This window comes from Rhinolophus ferrumequinum, chromosome 28 (assembly GCF_004115265.2).
Source record: "Rhinolophus ferrumequinum isolate MPI-CBG mRhiFer1 chromosome 28, mRhiFer1_v1.p, whole genome shotgun sequence".
Taxonomy (NCBI): Eukaryota; Metazoa; Chordata; class Mammalia; order Chiroptera; family Rhinolophidae; genus Rhinolophus; species Rhinolophus ferrumequinum.
In genome coordinates this window covers 14,085,234-14,100,522 of record NC_046311.1, presented here as the reverse complement: position 1 = coordinate 14,100,522, position 15,289 = coordinate 14,085,234, and the positions used below count along the sequence as shown (strand labels likewise).

Genomic DNA, 15,289 nt, shown 5'->3' with positions numbered 1-15,289 from the left:
GTCCAGCCCAGGGCAGAATGGCCAGACAAGTGCCCCGCTGGGGACCAGAACATGCACCCTTGAGTGTGGCTCCAGGGGTCTCCGCTCCACCCTGATGGCCAGTCCAGCCTGCACAGGAACTGCTCCTTTCCTCTATCTGTGGCAGGTCATCGGCCTCCACACCGCCCACGGGGTCGTGCAGAAGCAAACGTCCCTGCCACAGCCTGGCCACCTGGCCAGATGCCTCGTGACTGGCTGCCTGCCAAAAGAACAATCGTCCTGAGCTTTGGCAGGCGGCTAACCACGTGTGCGTGCACACACACGCACACACGTATACAGGCACGCACACATCACACACTTATCCACGACATACACACACACTCACGCTTCTACTGGCACACACACGTACACATTTATTTGGGCATACACGCACACACGCTTACACATGACAATACACGGGCACATAAATCTCCGTCCTCTGAGGCAGCCGGTGCTGAACATGCAACAGGACGTTCCTGGAAGGGGTCTGCACGCTCGGCTCAGAGTTCTGGGAGACGAGCAAGCTCAGGGAACCGCTGCCGTCTTTCAAAGGCTGAAGTCGGGGAACTTAAGAATGATGCACGTGTCCGAGGAGAACGTAACCTAAAAAGTCCAGCCCGTTATTAGGGAAGCGCAGCTTCAGATCAGAACCCGAGAAGCCAAGGCTGAATTTCCGGGCGAGACCCCAAGGCCTGGCACTCACCGTGCTCCCCACACAGCGGTGGGACACCTGTGACGGGGCACAGGGCACACAAGGCTAACACTGCACGGTGGTCTAGATGGCAGCCTGCAAAGCCCCTCTGACCCTCCCCGAGAATCCCCGCTGCCTCAGGCCGGCGACAGCCATTTTAGAAGCCAGGATTTGCCACGCAAACAGACAAAAAGGGGCACTCTGGAAAAGACCTGAAATGCTGGCGTGCAGGGCTGCAAGGAGCCAGTGTCCCGTGGGATCCTCTCGTGCTGCCCTGGGGGGCCTCCCCCGCCCACCACACCACCCACGACAACGGATGAACAAGCACAGGGAAACCCTTCCTTAGTGTGAGGCCGCCACAGGAAGTGCGCGAGACCTCGGTGACGGTGACGGGGCCACAGCACATCCACAGGGGCCGTGCGGGTGGCGTCTACACAGCCTCAGCCCCTGCTCACCCTGCCGCGGGTCACTGGCACGCCGGGTGGGAGGGGACTTGGGCTGGGGACCAGGAAGCCACCATGGCCGGCTGGGGGAATGAGGACAGTGGGCAGTGAGTCAGGGAAGCAGATGGCTGGAGCACAGAGCCTGCTAAGTAACCAGACTGTCCGTCACTTGTTACGCAGCTCAAATTAGCATCAGTGGCAACTCTGTAATTCATTTGCATGTATCATCCGTCCTTCGTGAGAGGGTTTGTTATTGCTAGGATGCCGGGGTGCACCCACAGTGCCAGCCCCCCGCTCCCAGACCCTCCCTCGGATCCCAGACAAGGTTTCCAGCATGTGGCCCGGCCAGCGGCCCAGGAAAAACATCCCTCTGTGCCAAGGACAGGCCTGGGCCGCTGGGCCTGGGCTCCTCCCCTCCACAAGGGCGGAGCTCCGAGGTTCAAGCTCGCCTTTTCTGCTTCCTCTTTCCCAACACCTCCTTGCAAAACCGTCTATTTTCCATCAGCCATGAACTTTAACTTCTCCCACTAGCCCCAAACCCAGCTCTTTATCCTTTTTTAAAACTGAGCATTTATATAATAAAAGAGTTGGAGACAAGTGAAAAGGCTGGAGGAGAACGGCCTCAGGTCCACTTAACCCAAGGGCGTGAGGAAGCCCCTTCCTGGACCCTGGACCACCAGCCAGGCTGCCCAGCCATCATCCTGCTGACCAATCCCGTCCAGGTGTGTTCAGTGGCCCCGGGTGGGGGTCAGGAAGCCCCCTAAGCTCCTCTGAGCCCACTGCGCCCCTCCCAGGCCCAAGCTCCCTTCTGCCTGGCTCGTGTTTACAGGTGACAGTCACCTCCTCCTGAGACAGGAACCCAGCACAGGCACTGACACACGCACTCTCTGGTGAGTGATTTTTAATTCAGGCCCCATTTCTTGCAAAGCTTTTCCACGATGCACCCCAGGCTCCAGGGCCAAGGAGACAGGCCTGTGCCCCGTGCTCAGAACCGTGGGTCACCGCCCATGCAGGCAGGCCACGCCCCGGTGGCACAGAACAGGCACTTAGTCTGAGGCATCAGGCCGCCGCGCGTTTTCAAACAGGTCACCTTGGGACAGACTGGCCAATGGCCATGGAGTGTGGCCAAGTTCCTGGTTAGCAAGTGTTTTCTGTGCGATGAACTTCAAAGGAGAACAATAAACAGACCCCCCCAACACAGACACGCCCCAAAATGAAAACCTGGGGAAGTGTGCCCTCTGTTCTACGTGAACAGACTGATGTTAGTGAAAGACTGCCCCTGCCCCACGCACACAACGCTCAGCAGCAAACGCGGATGACCTTGACCCCAGCCTGGGTCAGGACGGGACCCAGAGCCCAGGCACTGACAGGAGCCAGGGGATGACGGGCAGGGGACCAGACGCTCACCAAGGCCTCGTGTCAGCCCAGGAACCCCGAGCCTCCAAGAAGCCTGACTTGTACACAGCGGATCCACAAGTGCTGGGGGCAGGAAGCAAGGTGGACCCTAAGGCCTAAAACTGAAAAAGTGACTGGGAAAACGCAGGGTCCACACAACCAAACTGCAAGCTGGGGCGCTCAGTTCAGTTACAACAATCAACAAGATGCTACATTTATGTGTGTGCACGTCTGTGTGTGTGCATGCGCACATGCACGAGTGGTATGCGTGTGCGTGTGCATGTGTGCGTGTAACCAAATGGCAGAGCTTTGGGTTGGGTGAGGACTTCTATGTCCCACACTAAGGGCCTAGTGACAAATTACCGCCAACAGCACGGAAAGTTAACGTTCGAGTCTGTCACATGGACCCAGAGCAGTGGTCAGGGCGTCCCAAGCTCAGTGCCCCCACTCTGGGGATCGCGCTGTCCCCGCCACCCACCCCAGTCCCACCACAGCAGCTGCTGTCGAACTGCCAAGCCAGACAGAACCCTCAGAAGTTTATTCCCATCTTGACAGGAAGTTGACTTCTCAAGAGAATAATCCCGTTTGGGGCTGTGAAAGGGAAGAAAACTAGGCTTAGTTGTGTGTGTTAGATCAACACGTCTTTTTTCTGGAAAGCATGTAGAGACCCACCAGGACCTTAAGGGTGTCAGTGGCTGCAGGCCCCCCCAGGCCTGGGAGCTGGGTCACCTGTGGCCCCAGGGCCAGGGTCTGGGTGGGCTGACCAAGAACATGCCCAGAAGCACCTCTGAGCTGGCCATCCGTAGGGTCTCATCTCGAAGAGAATTAGGGGGTCTGGTCTGTTGGCGGCAGGGAACACAGACTCAGCCGAGCTGTCCTCTGACTTTAAAAAGACTTCCAGCTGCAGGACCCGGACGGCCCAGCACTCGTGTAGTCGACGCAGGTGGAAGAGGAAGCAGAAACGGGCCAGGTGGACCGGACGGAAGTTGAACACCTACAGAACAGACGCCACATGTGCCAGGCATAGCACCTGGCCCTCCAAAAAGCCAGTCCGGGAGCGTCACCCACAAGTTACTTACTGTCCGCTGGCGAGAGTCTCTTTATAGTACAGACACCAGGCTTAACCATGTGATCCAGCAACGGGACAACCTGACATCACGTGTCCCAGCTGTGGTGTGTGCAAGCGCCCAATACCAACTGTCGTATTTTTGACCCAAAGCTGTTTAAACTCAATCTAATCATGAAAAAACAATCAGACCAATCCAGCTTGTGGGCTGTCCTATAAGACAACCAGCCTGGATCTCCAAAATGCCAATGCAACAAAGATGGAGAGAGTATTTTAGATTAAAGGAAACTAAAGAGATAGGATAACTGAATGCAGCGTATGATTAACTGGATCCTATGTGGGACATTTTGGGGATCATGAGGGAAACCAAATATACACTGTTTTAGATAATAAGTAATATTTAAAGAGAGAGGAGAGGCGGGGAAGGGAAAAAACATAATATTTAGAGAGAAAGGAGGAAAGGATAAAAGTGTGTGATAAAATATTAACTGACAAATCTAGGAGGAAAGCATGAGTGTTCACTATACTGCTCCCTTAACATCTCAGTTGTAATAAAATTTGTGAGGGAAGCAGTGTACTGGGGACATGCAGGCTTCTAACACCATGAGGTCTTGCTCACCTGTCACCGACACGAGTGGCAGTAGGGCACAGTCAGCATATCCAAACTCAGAAGCATGGCTGCTCCAGCACAAACCCCAGCTCCCACCTCATCTGCTGTGTGACCTTGGGCATATTTCTTAACCTATCTGAGCCTCAGTGTCCTTAATTGAAAACTAGTAATTAGAAGTGGTGTCTATTTCATAGGGTTCTTGTGAAGATGAAACGGCTTCCTATAAACTATACAAACAGAACAATGCCTGGCCCCGGGCAAGCAGTGTGAAAGTATTAGATGCTACTGTGAGAGCTGACTGTATCGTTCCAGGAGTTTTTATTTTAAAAACTATTTTAACTGCCTTCTTAAAGCACATAAATTGGACAAATTTGCATAGTGCCCTGCTACCTCGAGTTCACTGTTAGGAAGTGAGTTGTAACAAAACGCAGGTCTTGGGGCAACTGGGGATGAACCATGGCCCCCAAAAGGGCTGCACAGAAGGCACCGGGTGTGGTGGCGGGGCACAGGTAAGCCAACAAAAGCTGGCGGAAGAGCAGGTCAGGAGGCGTGAGAGAGTGGTTTTGTCGGTGGTATTTAAAATGTTCTCATACGATGCTCTCACACATGCAAAAAGAGAACTGGGAGAAGTTTTTAAAAAAAAAGGTAGGGGAGCAACACAGCAGGAACCTCAGCAGTGGGGAGACCAAGAAGGTCCACTTCCTTTAAAAACATACTGTGTCTTTTAAGGCACTTAAATGCTACTCTACTGTCCACACCGCCTGGTCTCAATCCTACAGAGATGACAGCTTCTCTGCACTGGGACGCACAGCAGGGTCCAGTGGCACACGGATTTTAGGAGAAGGGCACGGTGGCTGTCCTTCCAGCAGGTGACAGGCCAAACGGTTACAATAGTTGCACGAGCACCTTGGAGGGCACCGGGCAGCAGGAAGAACGAAGACACCACGTTATGCAAACGCATAGGACTGCAGCCGGAGGTAACATGTCTGCCAGGGTCCTGTACAGGTGTTTTCTAAGTCCGTGTGCAGACCTACACGCTAACCCACTGAAGGGTCTAGAAAGAGTTGCACCCACGCAGGGGAAAAGTGGTTAGCTGGGGGAGGGGAAGCCTTCACGCTCTGTCCCCACATTTCTGCACTGTTTGAAGTTTCACAAGGAGGCCCACGGGCAGCCTGGGGCTGTGTGGGAGCAGGGGTGGAGGTTGCTGGTCCACACGTGCCCCAGACACAGTGCAGACCCTTGGCCAGCCTGGCTTTGCCCTGGGAGGAGGAGGTCCTGGCCCTCCCCCTGCACTCTGACAGCTGCCTTCCCAAGGCCACTGAACCTGGAGCACCTGCTAGGGGTCCTTCCAGCAGTGTGCCTGGAAATGTCCAGTTTGTGTTGGGGGCAGGGGCCTAAATACCCTGTCCCAGTAGGGCCAGTAGGTAAACATAAATTTCAGACTAATCAGCCAAAACTCTCACAGGAAATGGCTGAGAGAATGCAATCTTACTGTTTCCCGCCCCCACCCACCCCAAACAGGGCAGCTGACCAGGAACAGCTCTGGGGGTCTGCAGAGGGAGGGGCCATGCATGGCACAGTGCCCACCTTTCTGGCCAGCCCCCAGAGCTGCTGAGATGGACTGCGTGCAAGACGCGTCTGCTTCCTGGCGCCGGAGAGAAAATGGGGCACAGAAGAGTTCTGAGAACAATTCTTTGTGGGGACAAATAGGTAGAAATGTATTCAGGGTATCTCTGCCCAGAGGCCTGATTGGCCATTCTGCTGGGGGCCCTGCAAGCCCCACCACTCCACACTACAAGCAGGAACCTCCAGATGTGGGACCTGGGGGGGGTTCAGGAGGCAGGCGTGCCCTCCAGCAGGCCAAGGGCCTTTCCTTCTCCAAGTCCTTGCATTTTCACATCAAAGACCTTCAGCCTCCAAGAAAATCTGCTCCCCATCTTGTTACTCCCCAAAGCCAGTCTTAGCAACCTCCCCAAAGTCTGGGCTGGGAAGTTGTGATCAATCAGACAGGACGTGGCCTGAGTTACAAAGACATCTGATTCTTTGTTTTGTTTTATTACGTGTTTGCTATGACACCAACAATTCCCTAAATGTGACAGAGTAATCAGTCCCCAGGACGACCTCTGGGGGATGGTAGTAGGGTACCACACTGCCACCCAGCTAGCTGGGACAGGCAGCTCTTTGCATGCGTTGGTCAGGCATGGGGGTGAGGGATCAAAGCAGCACCAGAGGCCAGCTTCCCCCAGTCAGCTGACCCTCGCACTCCCCAAAGGGTTTGCAGACATACAACCTCGTTTCCTTTGGACCTTCCAGGTCAGGGGAGACATCAGCAAGTGGCGGGGAGGTCTGCAAACCTGTCCCTGATCACAGAGCTATACAGAACAAGCTGCCAACTGGCTTCTTGGCTAAAGCGGTTTTGATATTCACCTGTGCCGTGAAATTGCTATGGGAGGTGGGGGTCCTTAGTGGAGTAAAAGGCCTGGCATTACCTAAACCACTACCTATAGAGACTCCCCCCGCCACCCCCAGAACACTACTTGGGAACCCACAAACCAAACCACAGCCACCGCAGAGTCAGGGTCTGCTGTTCGGGTTCCCTGGGTAGCTTGGCCTCTCGGTCCCCCTCCTGCAGCCAGCCTGCCTTGGCCTCTCCCCTCCGTGGGCTGCTTCTGTCTTCAATATGAAGACCAGTTACTTATGGTCTGCACACCAGGGCTCGGGCTAGAAATGGGCTTCCATTTCTGGAGGTGGCCTCAGCGAGAGGCAGCCTCTTGGTTGAAAATCAGGTTCACCTGGGGCACCACTTAAACTGTAGTGTTCGGCCGACGGTCAGCATTTAGTACCGGAAATCTGCATTGCCAAGGGCTCCAAAGGACCCTGTGCACTCCTGACTTGGAGGTCCACGTCTTCCCCGGAGGTGGGGCCTGGAGTTTCTGCACACATGGAGGGCGGGGCCGGCTCCCTGCACTAATGACAGTCGTAGCACACCGCAGGCAGAGTGTTGGTTCCATCCTCTTCTGCCCACCTTGGATGTCCAGGCACCCCCAGGGAATCTGGCTCCCCAGCGCCCCTGCCCCAATCCTCCAGCCAAAGGGCCCGCTCAGGGCCAACGGAGCCTGGAAGGGGCGGGGTCGAGCCAACCCAGAAGCCATCCCGGGACTGAAGCCGGCCACGCCCACGACGGCCAGCCCCGCCTCTCGGCCAGCCCCTCTGCAATTTGCGAACCCCGCCACCCGGCGCTGCGGGGTGGGAGGCCACAATGAAACTGGCTGCAGAGAGATTTTCCAGTCATTAAGTTCCCCGCCCTGTACCGGCCTCGCCCCACGAAGGCTGTCCTCAACCGCAGCCATGTCCCAAACGCTGCCCCCGCGCCGGTCCTCAGGTCCACCTGGCTCGGAACCCAGCTTGGCCCCTGCCTCACGGCCACACCCACCCTTGCAGTGACTTTCCCAAGCTGAACCAACACCCCTCCACTAACCCCACCCCCCAGCTGGGTCCACACACCTTTAATTCTGACTCAGAATGCCTGGAAAAATGGTCTTCCCTTCAACTGACACCCTACCACCTGCCACGCGGTTTGCGGCGGCTACAGCGTGGGATCAGAAATGCGGGGGCAGCCCTCCAGGTGAGGGCTCTTCAGAGATCCCGGGTCCTGGGCGCCTGCAGCCTCCCAACACGCTCAGTACCGATTTTACCAGGAAAAACCAGCCTTTCGGCTGTATGGTCTTGAAGGCTGCAGTTTTTAAATCCGTCTTTCAATCACCTATGAACTACTTTACAAATGAGAAGACTTACACCTTCCGTAACAAGGAAATGGCAAAGGCATACGGGTTCTGGCGTTGCCCCAAATGTGGATGAGTGACGTGCCACCGTAGAGTTCGCGTGAGCTCCGAGGAAATATACGATTCTTTATACCAAATTGGGAGATTAAGGCTGCCCGCTATTAAAATGTTGTTTCCACTTTTGTGTTTAGAAAAACAACCCACCACAGATGAATCAACTACTAACTCCCCGTCCGCGTGATGGGAAATGCTGCCTTGGGGTCTGAGAGCGGGGGGAGGGGGGTCGGTCCGCTGCCCCCGGACTGCCTGCTCAGGCCGCCCACCCCCGTGCACGTGCCACGTGCCTGTATCCGGCTCCCCGCAGGTGAGCGCAGAGACAGGAAGAGGGCAGCGCAGACCGACGGGCAACCGGCAGGGCACTCCTTTCAGGAGAAAGCGCGGCCCCACCAAGGAGCCCCTGGGGTCGGGCGCGCCCCCGCCGGCCGGATGGGCGGGACTCCCACAAAGAGCCACGGACAGTGAACCGGGACCACCCCCGCGTCCGCCGCCGGTGGCTCTGGTTTCGACAAATTAAACCTTAGAGCGCTGCAAAAATTACAGGAAGAGGAGAGCGAAGAATGTGCCGAGTGGCTGGAGGAAACCCTGTCCCCGCGTGAACTTCGCCCGCCGCGCGCCCGGGCCGGGCCGGCCCGCCCCTCCCGAGCGCGCGCCAGGCCGGCGGGGGAGGGGCTGGGGCTAGGGCACCCCTCCCACGCGGCTCCCCGCTTCCCCCGGCGCCCAAAGCCCCGATCGGCCCCCGCGGTCCCCACCCAGCTCGCCCGCACCTGCCCGTGCCGCCCCCCGTTTGGGCGGGGTTCCCGCCCCCTACCCAGATGACGACATCCGCCCCCGCGGCCCCGCCCGAGCGCGCCCGGGGAGGGGGCGTGCCCGGCGGGGGCGCGGTCGCCCGGCGGGCGCCAGCTCCGAGCGCCGGGACCCGCGGCGCGCGGGGCCGACCGCAGGACCGAGTAGCGCGGGAAGGGGCGAGGCCCCGACTGTTCCCGGTCCGATCGCCCTGGCGCCCGGCCGGCGGCTCCGGGGGCGTGGCCCGGAGGCTGGCACTGACCCCCGTCCGCTCGCTCGGGGTACCCGGGCCGCCCCACTGACCTGTGTGAGTTCTCAGGTGCGCCTTGAGGTGCGAAGATTTCCCGTAAACTTTCTCGCAGCCCGCGTAGTGGCACTTGTGCTTTCTCTGCGGGGACTCGAGGTCGGCACGACTTCGGCCCCGCCGGCCCCTTTGTCTGAGGCCGGGCTCGCCGCTCCCCGCGGGCCCCGGCTCCCGTTCGGGCTCCAGCCCCGCCTCAGGCTCGCTCCACGCGGGGCTAAGGGGCGCAGCAGCCGCGCCTTCGCCGCTGGGGGAGGCGGGCTCGGGGACGGCGAGCGGCGCAGGCGGCAGGCGGCAGGGGGTCCTCGCCTTCCGGGCAGCGGCGCCCTCTCTGCGCTCCGCCGGAGCGGGCGCCGGCGCTTGCTGGTTGAGGTCCGCTAGGATCCGCGCCACCACGAAGAGCGAGGCGCTGTCCTTGCCGTCGCGTCGCTCCTCGACGCGGGGCAGCGTGGCGGCGACAGCGGTGGCCGCGCCCTCGGGTCCGGGCTCCGGCCCCTCCCGCGGCCCATGCACGACCGCGCGGCTCGACATGGACACGAGGCACTCGGCGGCGAATTGGTCCACATAGGCGGCGGCTGCCATGCTTCGGGCTCCGGCCGGCGAGCCGGCGGCACTGCTGGTCGCTGCGAATCGTCAGCGGCGCATCCGCACCCACGGCCTCCGGAGAGCGGGCGGGGGGCGGGGGCGCGGCGCGCCCTCTCCGCGGGCTGGGCTAGGCGCGCAGCCGCCTCTGCCGTCACCCGCGCGGCTCCGCGTCCGCGAGGGGCCTGCCCGGCCAGGCACTGAAGAGTGAGTGCATGGAAGGGTGCGGACGAGTGGGGTCCCCGCGCGGCCTCAGAGACTGCCTGTCCTAAGGATGCCCAGCGGCGACGTTAGGGACGACCGCGCCAAGTCGCGGCGCAGCCTCGCCGCGCACTGTGGCAGGCAGGACAGCCGCCGTGCGCGCCGCGGCTCGGTGTGGGCGGCCCGGCCCCGGGGGTGGGCGGGGCCGGGGCCACATCTGGACCCGACGTCAGCCCCCAGCCACATCCTGGCGGCGCAGGTTACAGGCGGCGGCGGCCGCGGGGAGCTGCGCGCGCGAAGGGGGCGGGGATCTCGAAGCGCGCACCGGCAGGATAGAGCGGTCGCGCGCCCGCGCCTGGGAAGGGGGCGTGACCGAGGACAGAGGTGGGCGCCATTGGTCCGTGGGTGCGCAGCCGCGGGCCAATCCGGGCCTCAACAGAGGCCTACCGGCCTCGGGGCCTGCGCGCGCCAATGGGCGTGCCCCCTTGGCCGGCGGGAGGAGGGGCGGAAATTGGAGCCGGGAATCGGGCACGCTGACGCACGTCGTCCGGAGGCGGTGGGGTGGGGCGGGGCCCGCCCTCTCTCGCCGCGGGGAACCCGCGGGGTATTTTCCTTGCAGACCTTTTGTACGGTGACAGCCTTGGGCCCGGGCTGGAGGCGAACGCTAGGGAGGGAGTCCCATTGTCCCTCCAGCCCCGCCCGCGACGGCCGCCGGGGATGGGTGCGCTTCGGCGGGGCTCGCCTCCACGCCTTTTTCCCCTCCAGAGCCAGGTTTGCACGGCGAGGGAGGCGTGTCCGCTCCGGCTGGGCGCAGGGCTGTCGGCCGCTCCTGGGGGCGGAACAACTCCCGCCGCACCCTCCACAGCCGGGCTCCTGGGTGGCCGCGCCCCAAGACTCAGGCCGCTCGCCCCCTCCACCACGATCTTACCCCGCTGAGATTCGTGCCTCGGCGCGGCCAGGCCGCGAGCGGGGTCACGACTGGGGCGGGGCCGCCCCCGCGGGAGGCAGCGGGAGCTCCCCCGACTGGTCCCAGATGGTCGGGGACCTGGAGTGGGCCGGAGCCGGACTGGCCCCGGGCTGGCGGTTATCCTGGCAGCGTGGGTGTCGTGCCCACCGCCCTCCTGTGCTTGCGGGAGTGAACTACGTGCTGGGGCGGCCGGCGCGCTGTTCTGGGAACGCGGGGCCCCTTCTCCCCACCCCAGGCCTGCTGCCAACTTCTCTCCGCTGCCCCTCTCCCACCGCGGTCGGGGAGGCTTCAAACGCCACCAGCTGCGAGAACCCCGCCCACCGCTCCCCACCCACCCACTGTCTGGGCCTCCCGAAGGAAATGCTCCGCTGCGCCCAGCTCGCGGTCTCCCCGCCCCAGCCCCGCCAACTTGCCCTTGACTCTCAGCGGCGACCGCACTCACCTCTTCCGCCCCCACCATTCTCCAGGCCTGTGCCATCAGCGGACTGGCCGGTGCATAACTTCGACTGCCTGGGAACCGAGCTCAGCAAGCCCCTCGCCCGTGGCCCCTGACCCAGGGAGACTAGGCCGGGGTCTGCGGTCCTGGTTCATTGGCCTCAATGGACATTCGAATGTGTCATCCGCCCGCGCCGGAGAGCCTGGAGAATGAGGGCAACCCAGACACTCGCCCCTTGTGGGCCCAAGGAGAGGGGTGGGTGGGGCGCACAGAATCAGGAGCAGCCATTTCTCACCGAATTAATTTGGGAGCTGGGTAAAAAAAAAACTTCTTTCCAGGTAACCAAGGAGGAGCTGAGAGGGTCATTCTGAGTTGCATGTTAAGGGTGAATGTAAGCTGGAGTGAATGTTTGAGCACCCTGGGCACCTGTACCTAAAACCCTCAAGTTCCCTGGCCCTGATGAAACTAGTAGTGTCCTCTGGGAGGACTCCCCAGCCTGCTGCGCTGGGGTGGGCTCCACAGGGGGCAAGAAACCTCCAAGAGGGTCGCTTCTTGGCGGGGAGTAAGCATTCTCCCAGGCAGACTGTGTTGATGACATTTAAGAGATTTGTGTTCTGACCAAATAATGATTCACAACGTTCCTCCAGTTCCACCACGTGTCCCAATCAGTCATTTCATGAAAGATGGAGCTGGCCCTACGCTGATTTACCAGCCACCCATCACCTTCTGGTCCCTGTCCAGCCAGCGGGATTCTGCCTAATCTTTGAGGTGCACATGGCTCCACTTTCTCCATGACCCCAGCTGGGATACCCCAGCTGGCACACACTCCGGTGGACCACTTGGAGTATGAGTAGCCCCTGTTCTAAGCACTGGGAGACGGCCATGGACGAGACAGACACCCGCCCTGGGTGAGGGGAGACAGGTCTGGCCAAGGGTCTTCTACACTGATACACCTCCTACCCCCATCCGCAGCCAGAAACAGTCTGGCTGGTTTCTCAAGCATTTGGGGATCGATACGGAGTTCACTGAAAGTAGCCTCAGGCCTGGCAGCCTTTATTTCAAACCCCATGTGGAAGTATCTTCCAGACAGATGCAGGCCTCTTCCCTAGAAAACCTCTCCAATTAGAGCCAGGTCCATGTTTTCCTTCCTAAATAGGATTTTGACAGAGGTGGCTTATGTAGATGTAGGAGGGCGGGTGGAGACTAAGTGCCAGAAGAAAGGAACAAAATAAACAAAAGCAGGGTGGGGAAGATCAGATGAGAGCAGGTGGTTGGAGATGGGCTGGGGAGGAACAGGCTAGACTGAAGGTGGCTGAGGCTTCTGGGGAAGGGGGTGGACTGATAGCATGTGTTGACTTAACTTCTGGAGCCTCCTGAAACAAAAGTTTGTTGTAAGGCAGAAATTGGCAAGCACGGGGAGAGCAAGGCAGGAACTCACAGCAACATGATTTTTGAAGCTAAAATACTTAGCAGGCCTGCTGAAATGGAATCCTGAAATGGTAGCCAGCAAGGAAAGCCAGGAATAAACTGGAATTTCCGAAAGCTTCACAAATGGGTGGCATAGGTACCTCTGGATGTGGGTATGAATGGGGGCTAAAATAAGAATAAGAAGCACTCAGATGCCATACCGCCTCCTTAATTCCGTGCATCCTTCCCCATCTTCACAAAAGACTGGATGTTTATTACCCGAAGGTCGAAGGGAGCCTCTTGGGTTTGGAGACACCAGGCACAATTAAGGACAGAGTCCCACAATAGGAACAGAGGGGTCAAATGAACATACAGATATTGGATGCTGAGCCCACCCCCAGTCCCCTTCCTGGGATTTCAGAATACAGGCGGCCAGGAGACTTAGAAGGGTGTTTCCTGGGCCATCAGAGCAGACCAAGAGGAACACCTACACATTGTGACATCTGCAGTGGCCCAGCTAATCAGCCAGACCACCCTAGAAGGAAAGGCCACAGTTAACAAGCCCCATACATGTGTGCAGGGCTTCTAATCTCTCTTTCACAGGCAGCCACAGCTGACCTGGCATCTCAGGAAAGCCCGTGTTATGAAACCTAAAGCCCCAATTTTAAAAAAGCGACTTGGAGGAAAAAGCCACTATGCAGAGAAAAGTACATGTCCACATAACCATCAATAATGCCATCAGATAAAGAAGATACGGCAACGCAGGAGGGAGGATAAAAGGAATTCAGAGAACAAATAAATAGCATTCTTGGAAATTTAAGGTAGCAAAAAAAAACAAAAAACAAAAAACCCCACAAGAAGGATTGGAAGATAAAGTTAGGCCATCTCTGTGAGAGCAGAACAAAAAAGAACCCCAAAAATGGAAAATAGAGAAAAAATAAAAATGAGAGGACGATTCAGGAAGTTCACTAACCAAATAAGAATAGGAATCCCGAAGGAGTGATCAGAGAAAACACGGGGTTGCGGTGAGTCATCAATGAGTGAGTCCAAGAAAAGTCTCCCCAACGGAAGCGCATATGTGGAAAGGACCACAGAGAACCCAGCACAGTGGGGGAAATAGCCCCAGCCCAAGGGAACTGGCTGCTGAAGTTCTGAGCAATGGGGACAAAAAGTGTCCTAACCTTCGAAGCAGGTCACATAGAGACCATGAGGAGTCTGGCTGTGGGCTTCTCCACAGCGACAGACAGAAATTAGAAGGCAAAAGGCAAAGCCTTGGGAAATCTAAAGCAGAACTGTTTTCCCACCTTCACCTAGCCTAAGCATAAACCGAGTCCAGTTGATCTTTCCTTGAAAAACACGGATTAGAACTACTCTGGTCCACTTATACGCAGATTTGGTGGTTTTTTTCGCCAGTAAATACTGCAAGTGTACCGGGGGTGCCAAAAAAATGTATATAAGAGGACACTTTGGTCAACGTTGCTCAAGCAGTAGTTCGCCGTCATCAGAAGTGTCTGGACGCTGATGGGAACCACTTTGAGCACCTCTTGTCATTGCAGAAGTCAAACGTGACTTGTATTCATCTTTTGTTGTCGGTATATATTGAGTATTACAATTTTTTTTTTTTAAAAGATTTTATTGGGGAAGGGGAACAGGACTTTATTGGGGGAACAGTGTGTACTTCCAGGCCTGTTTTTCCAAGTCAAGTTGTTGTCCTTTCAATCTTAGTTGTGGAGGGTGCCGTTCAGCTTCAAGTTGTTGTCCTTTCAGTCTTAGTTGTGGAGGGCGCAGCTCAGCTTTCCTTTCTGAAAATGACACAGTTTTCCTTTCTGAAAATATGTATACGTGGTGGCCAGTTTGCTCAGTGGTTAGAGCAAGGCGCTCATAACACCAAGGTGGCCGGTTCGAGTCCCACATGGGCCAGTGAGCTGCACCTTCCACAACTCAATTAAAAAACAACGACTTGCCATCCTGGAAAAACATACTGTTCCCCAATATTCCCGACCCCCCCCCAAAATAAAATAACTTTTTTGGGGAAAAAATGTGTATACATTCTTTTGGCACCCTCTGTATTTTCTCTTCCTTATGATATTTTTAAATCATATCTGTAGCTTGCTTTATCATAGGACTATAGTATATAATACATATAACACACAAAATACCATGTTTCCCCGAAAATATGACCTAGCTGGACCATCAGCTCTAATGTGTCTTTTGGAGCAAAAATTAATGTGAGACCCAGTATTATATCATATCATATCATCATATCATGTCATACTATATAAGACCTGGTCTTATATTATAGTAAAATCAGACCGGGTCTTATATTAATTTTTGCTCCAAAAGACGCATTAGAGCTGATTGTCCACCTAGGTCTTATTTTCGGGGAAACGGTATGTGTTAATCAACTATTTATGTGATCAGTAAGACTTCTGCTCAACAGCAGGCTAGTAGTAGTTCAGTTTTTAGGGAGTTAGTTATGCTCAGATTTTCGACTGCTTTGGGGTCAGCGCCCTTAGCCTCCATGTTCAAGGGTCAACTGTATTTTTA

General features: G+C 57.2%; 1 protein-coding gene across 1 annotated transcript in view; it reads right to left on the bottom strand.

Moving 5' to 3' along the window:
- The window catches only part of KLF13 (KLF transcription factor 13), a 43,772-nt gene extending 33,669 nt beyond the window's left edge, over positions 1 to 10,103 (bottom strand). Inside the window, exon 1 of the mRNA XM_033100018.1 lies at positions 9,152 to 10,103. Coding sequence (XP_032955909.1) covers positions 9,152 to 9,731 — 580 coding nt within the window. The 5' untranslated portion in view covers positions 9,732 to 10,103. The remainder of the gene's footprint in view (positions 1 to 9,151) is intronic.
- Positions 10,104 to 15,289: the final 5,186 nt, after the last annotated feature.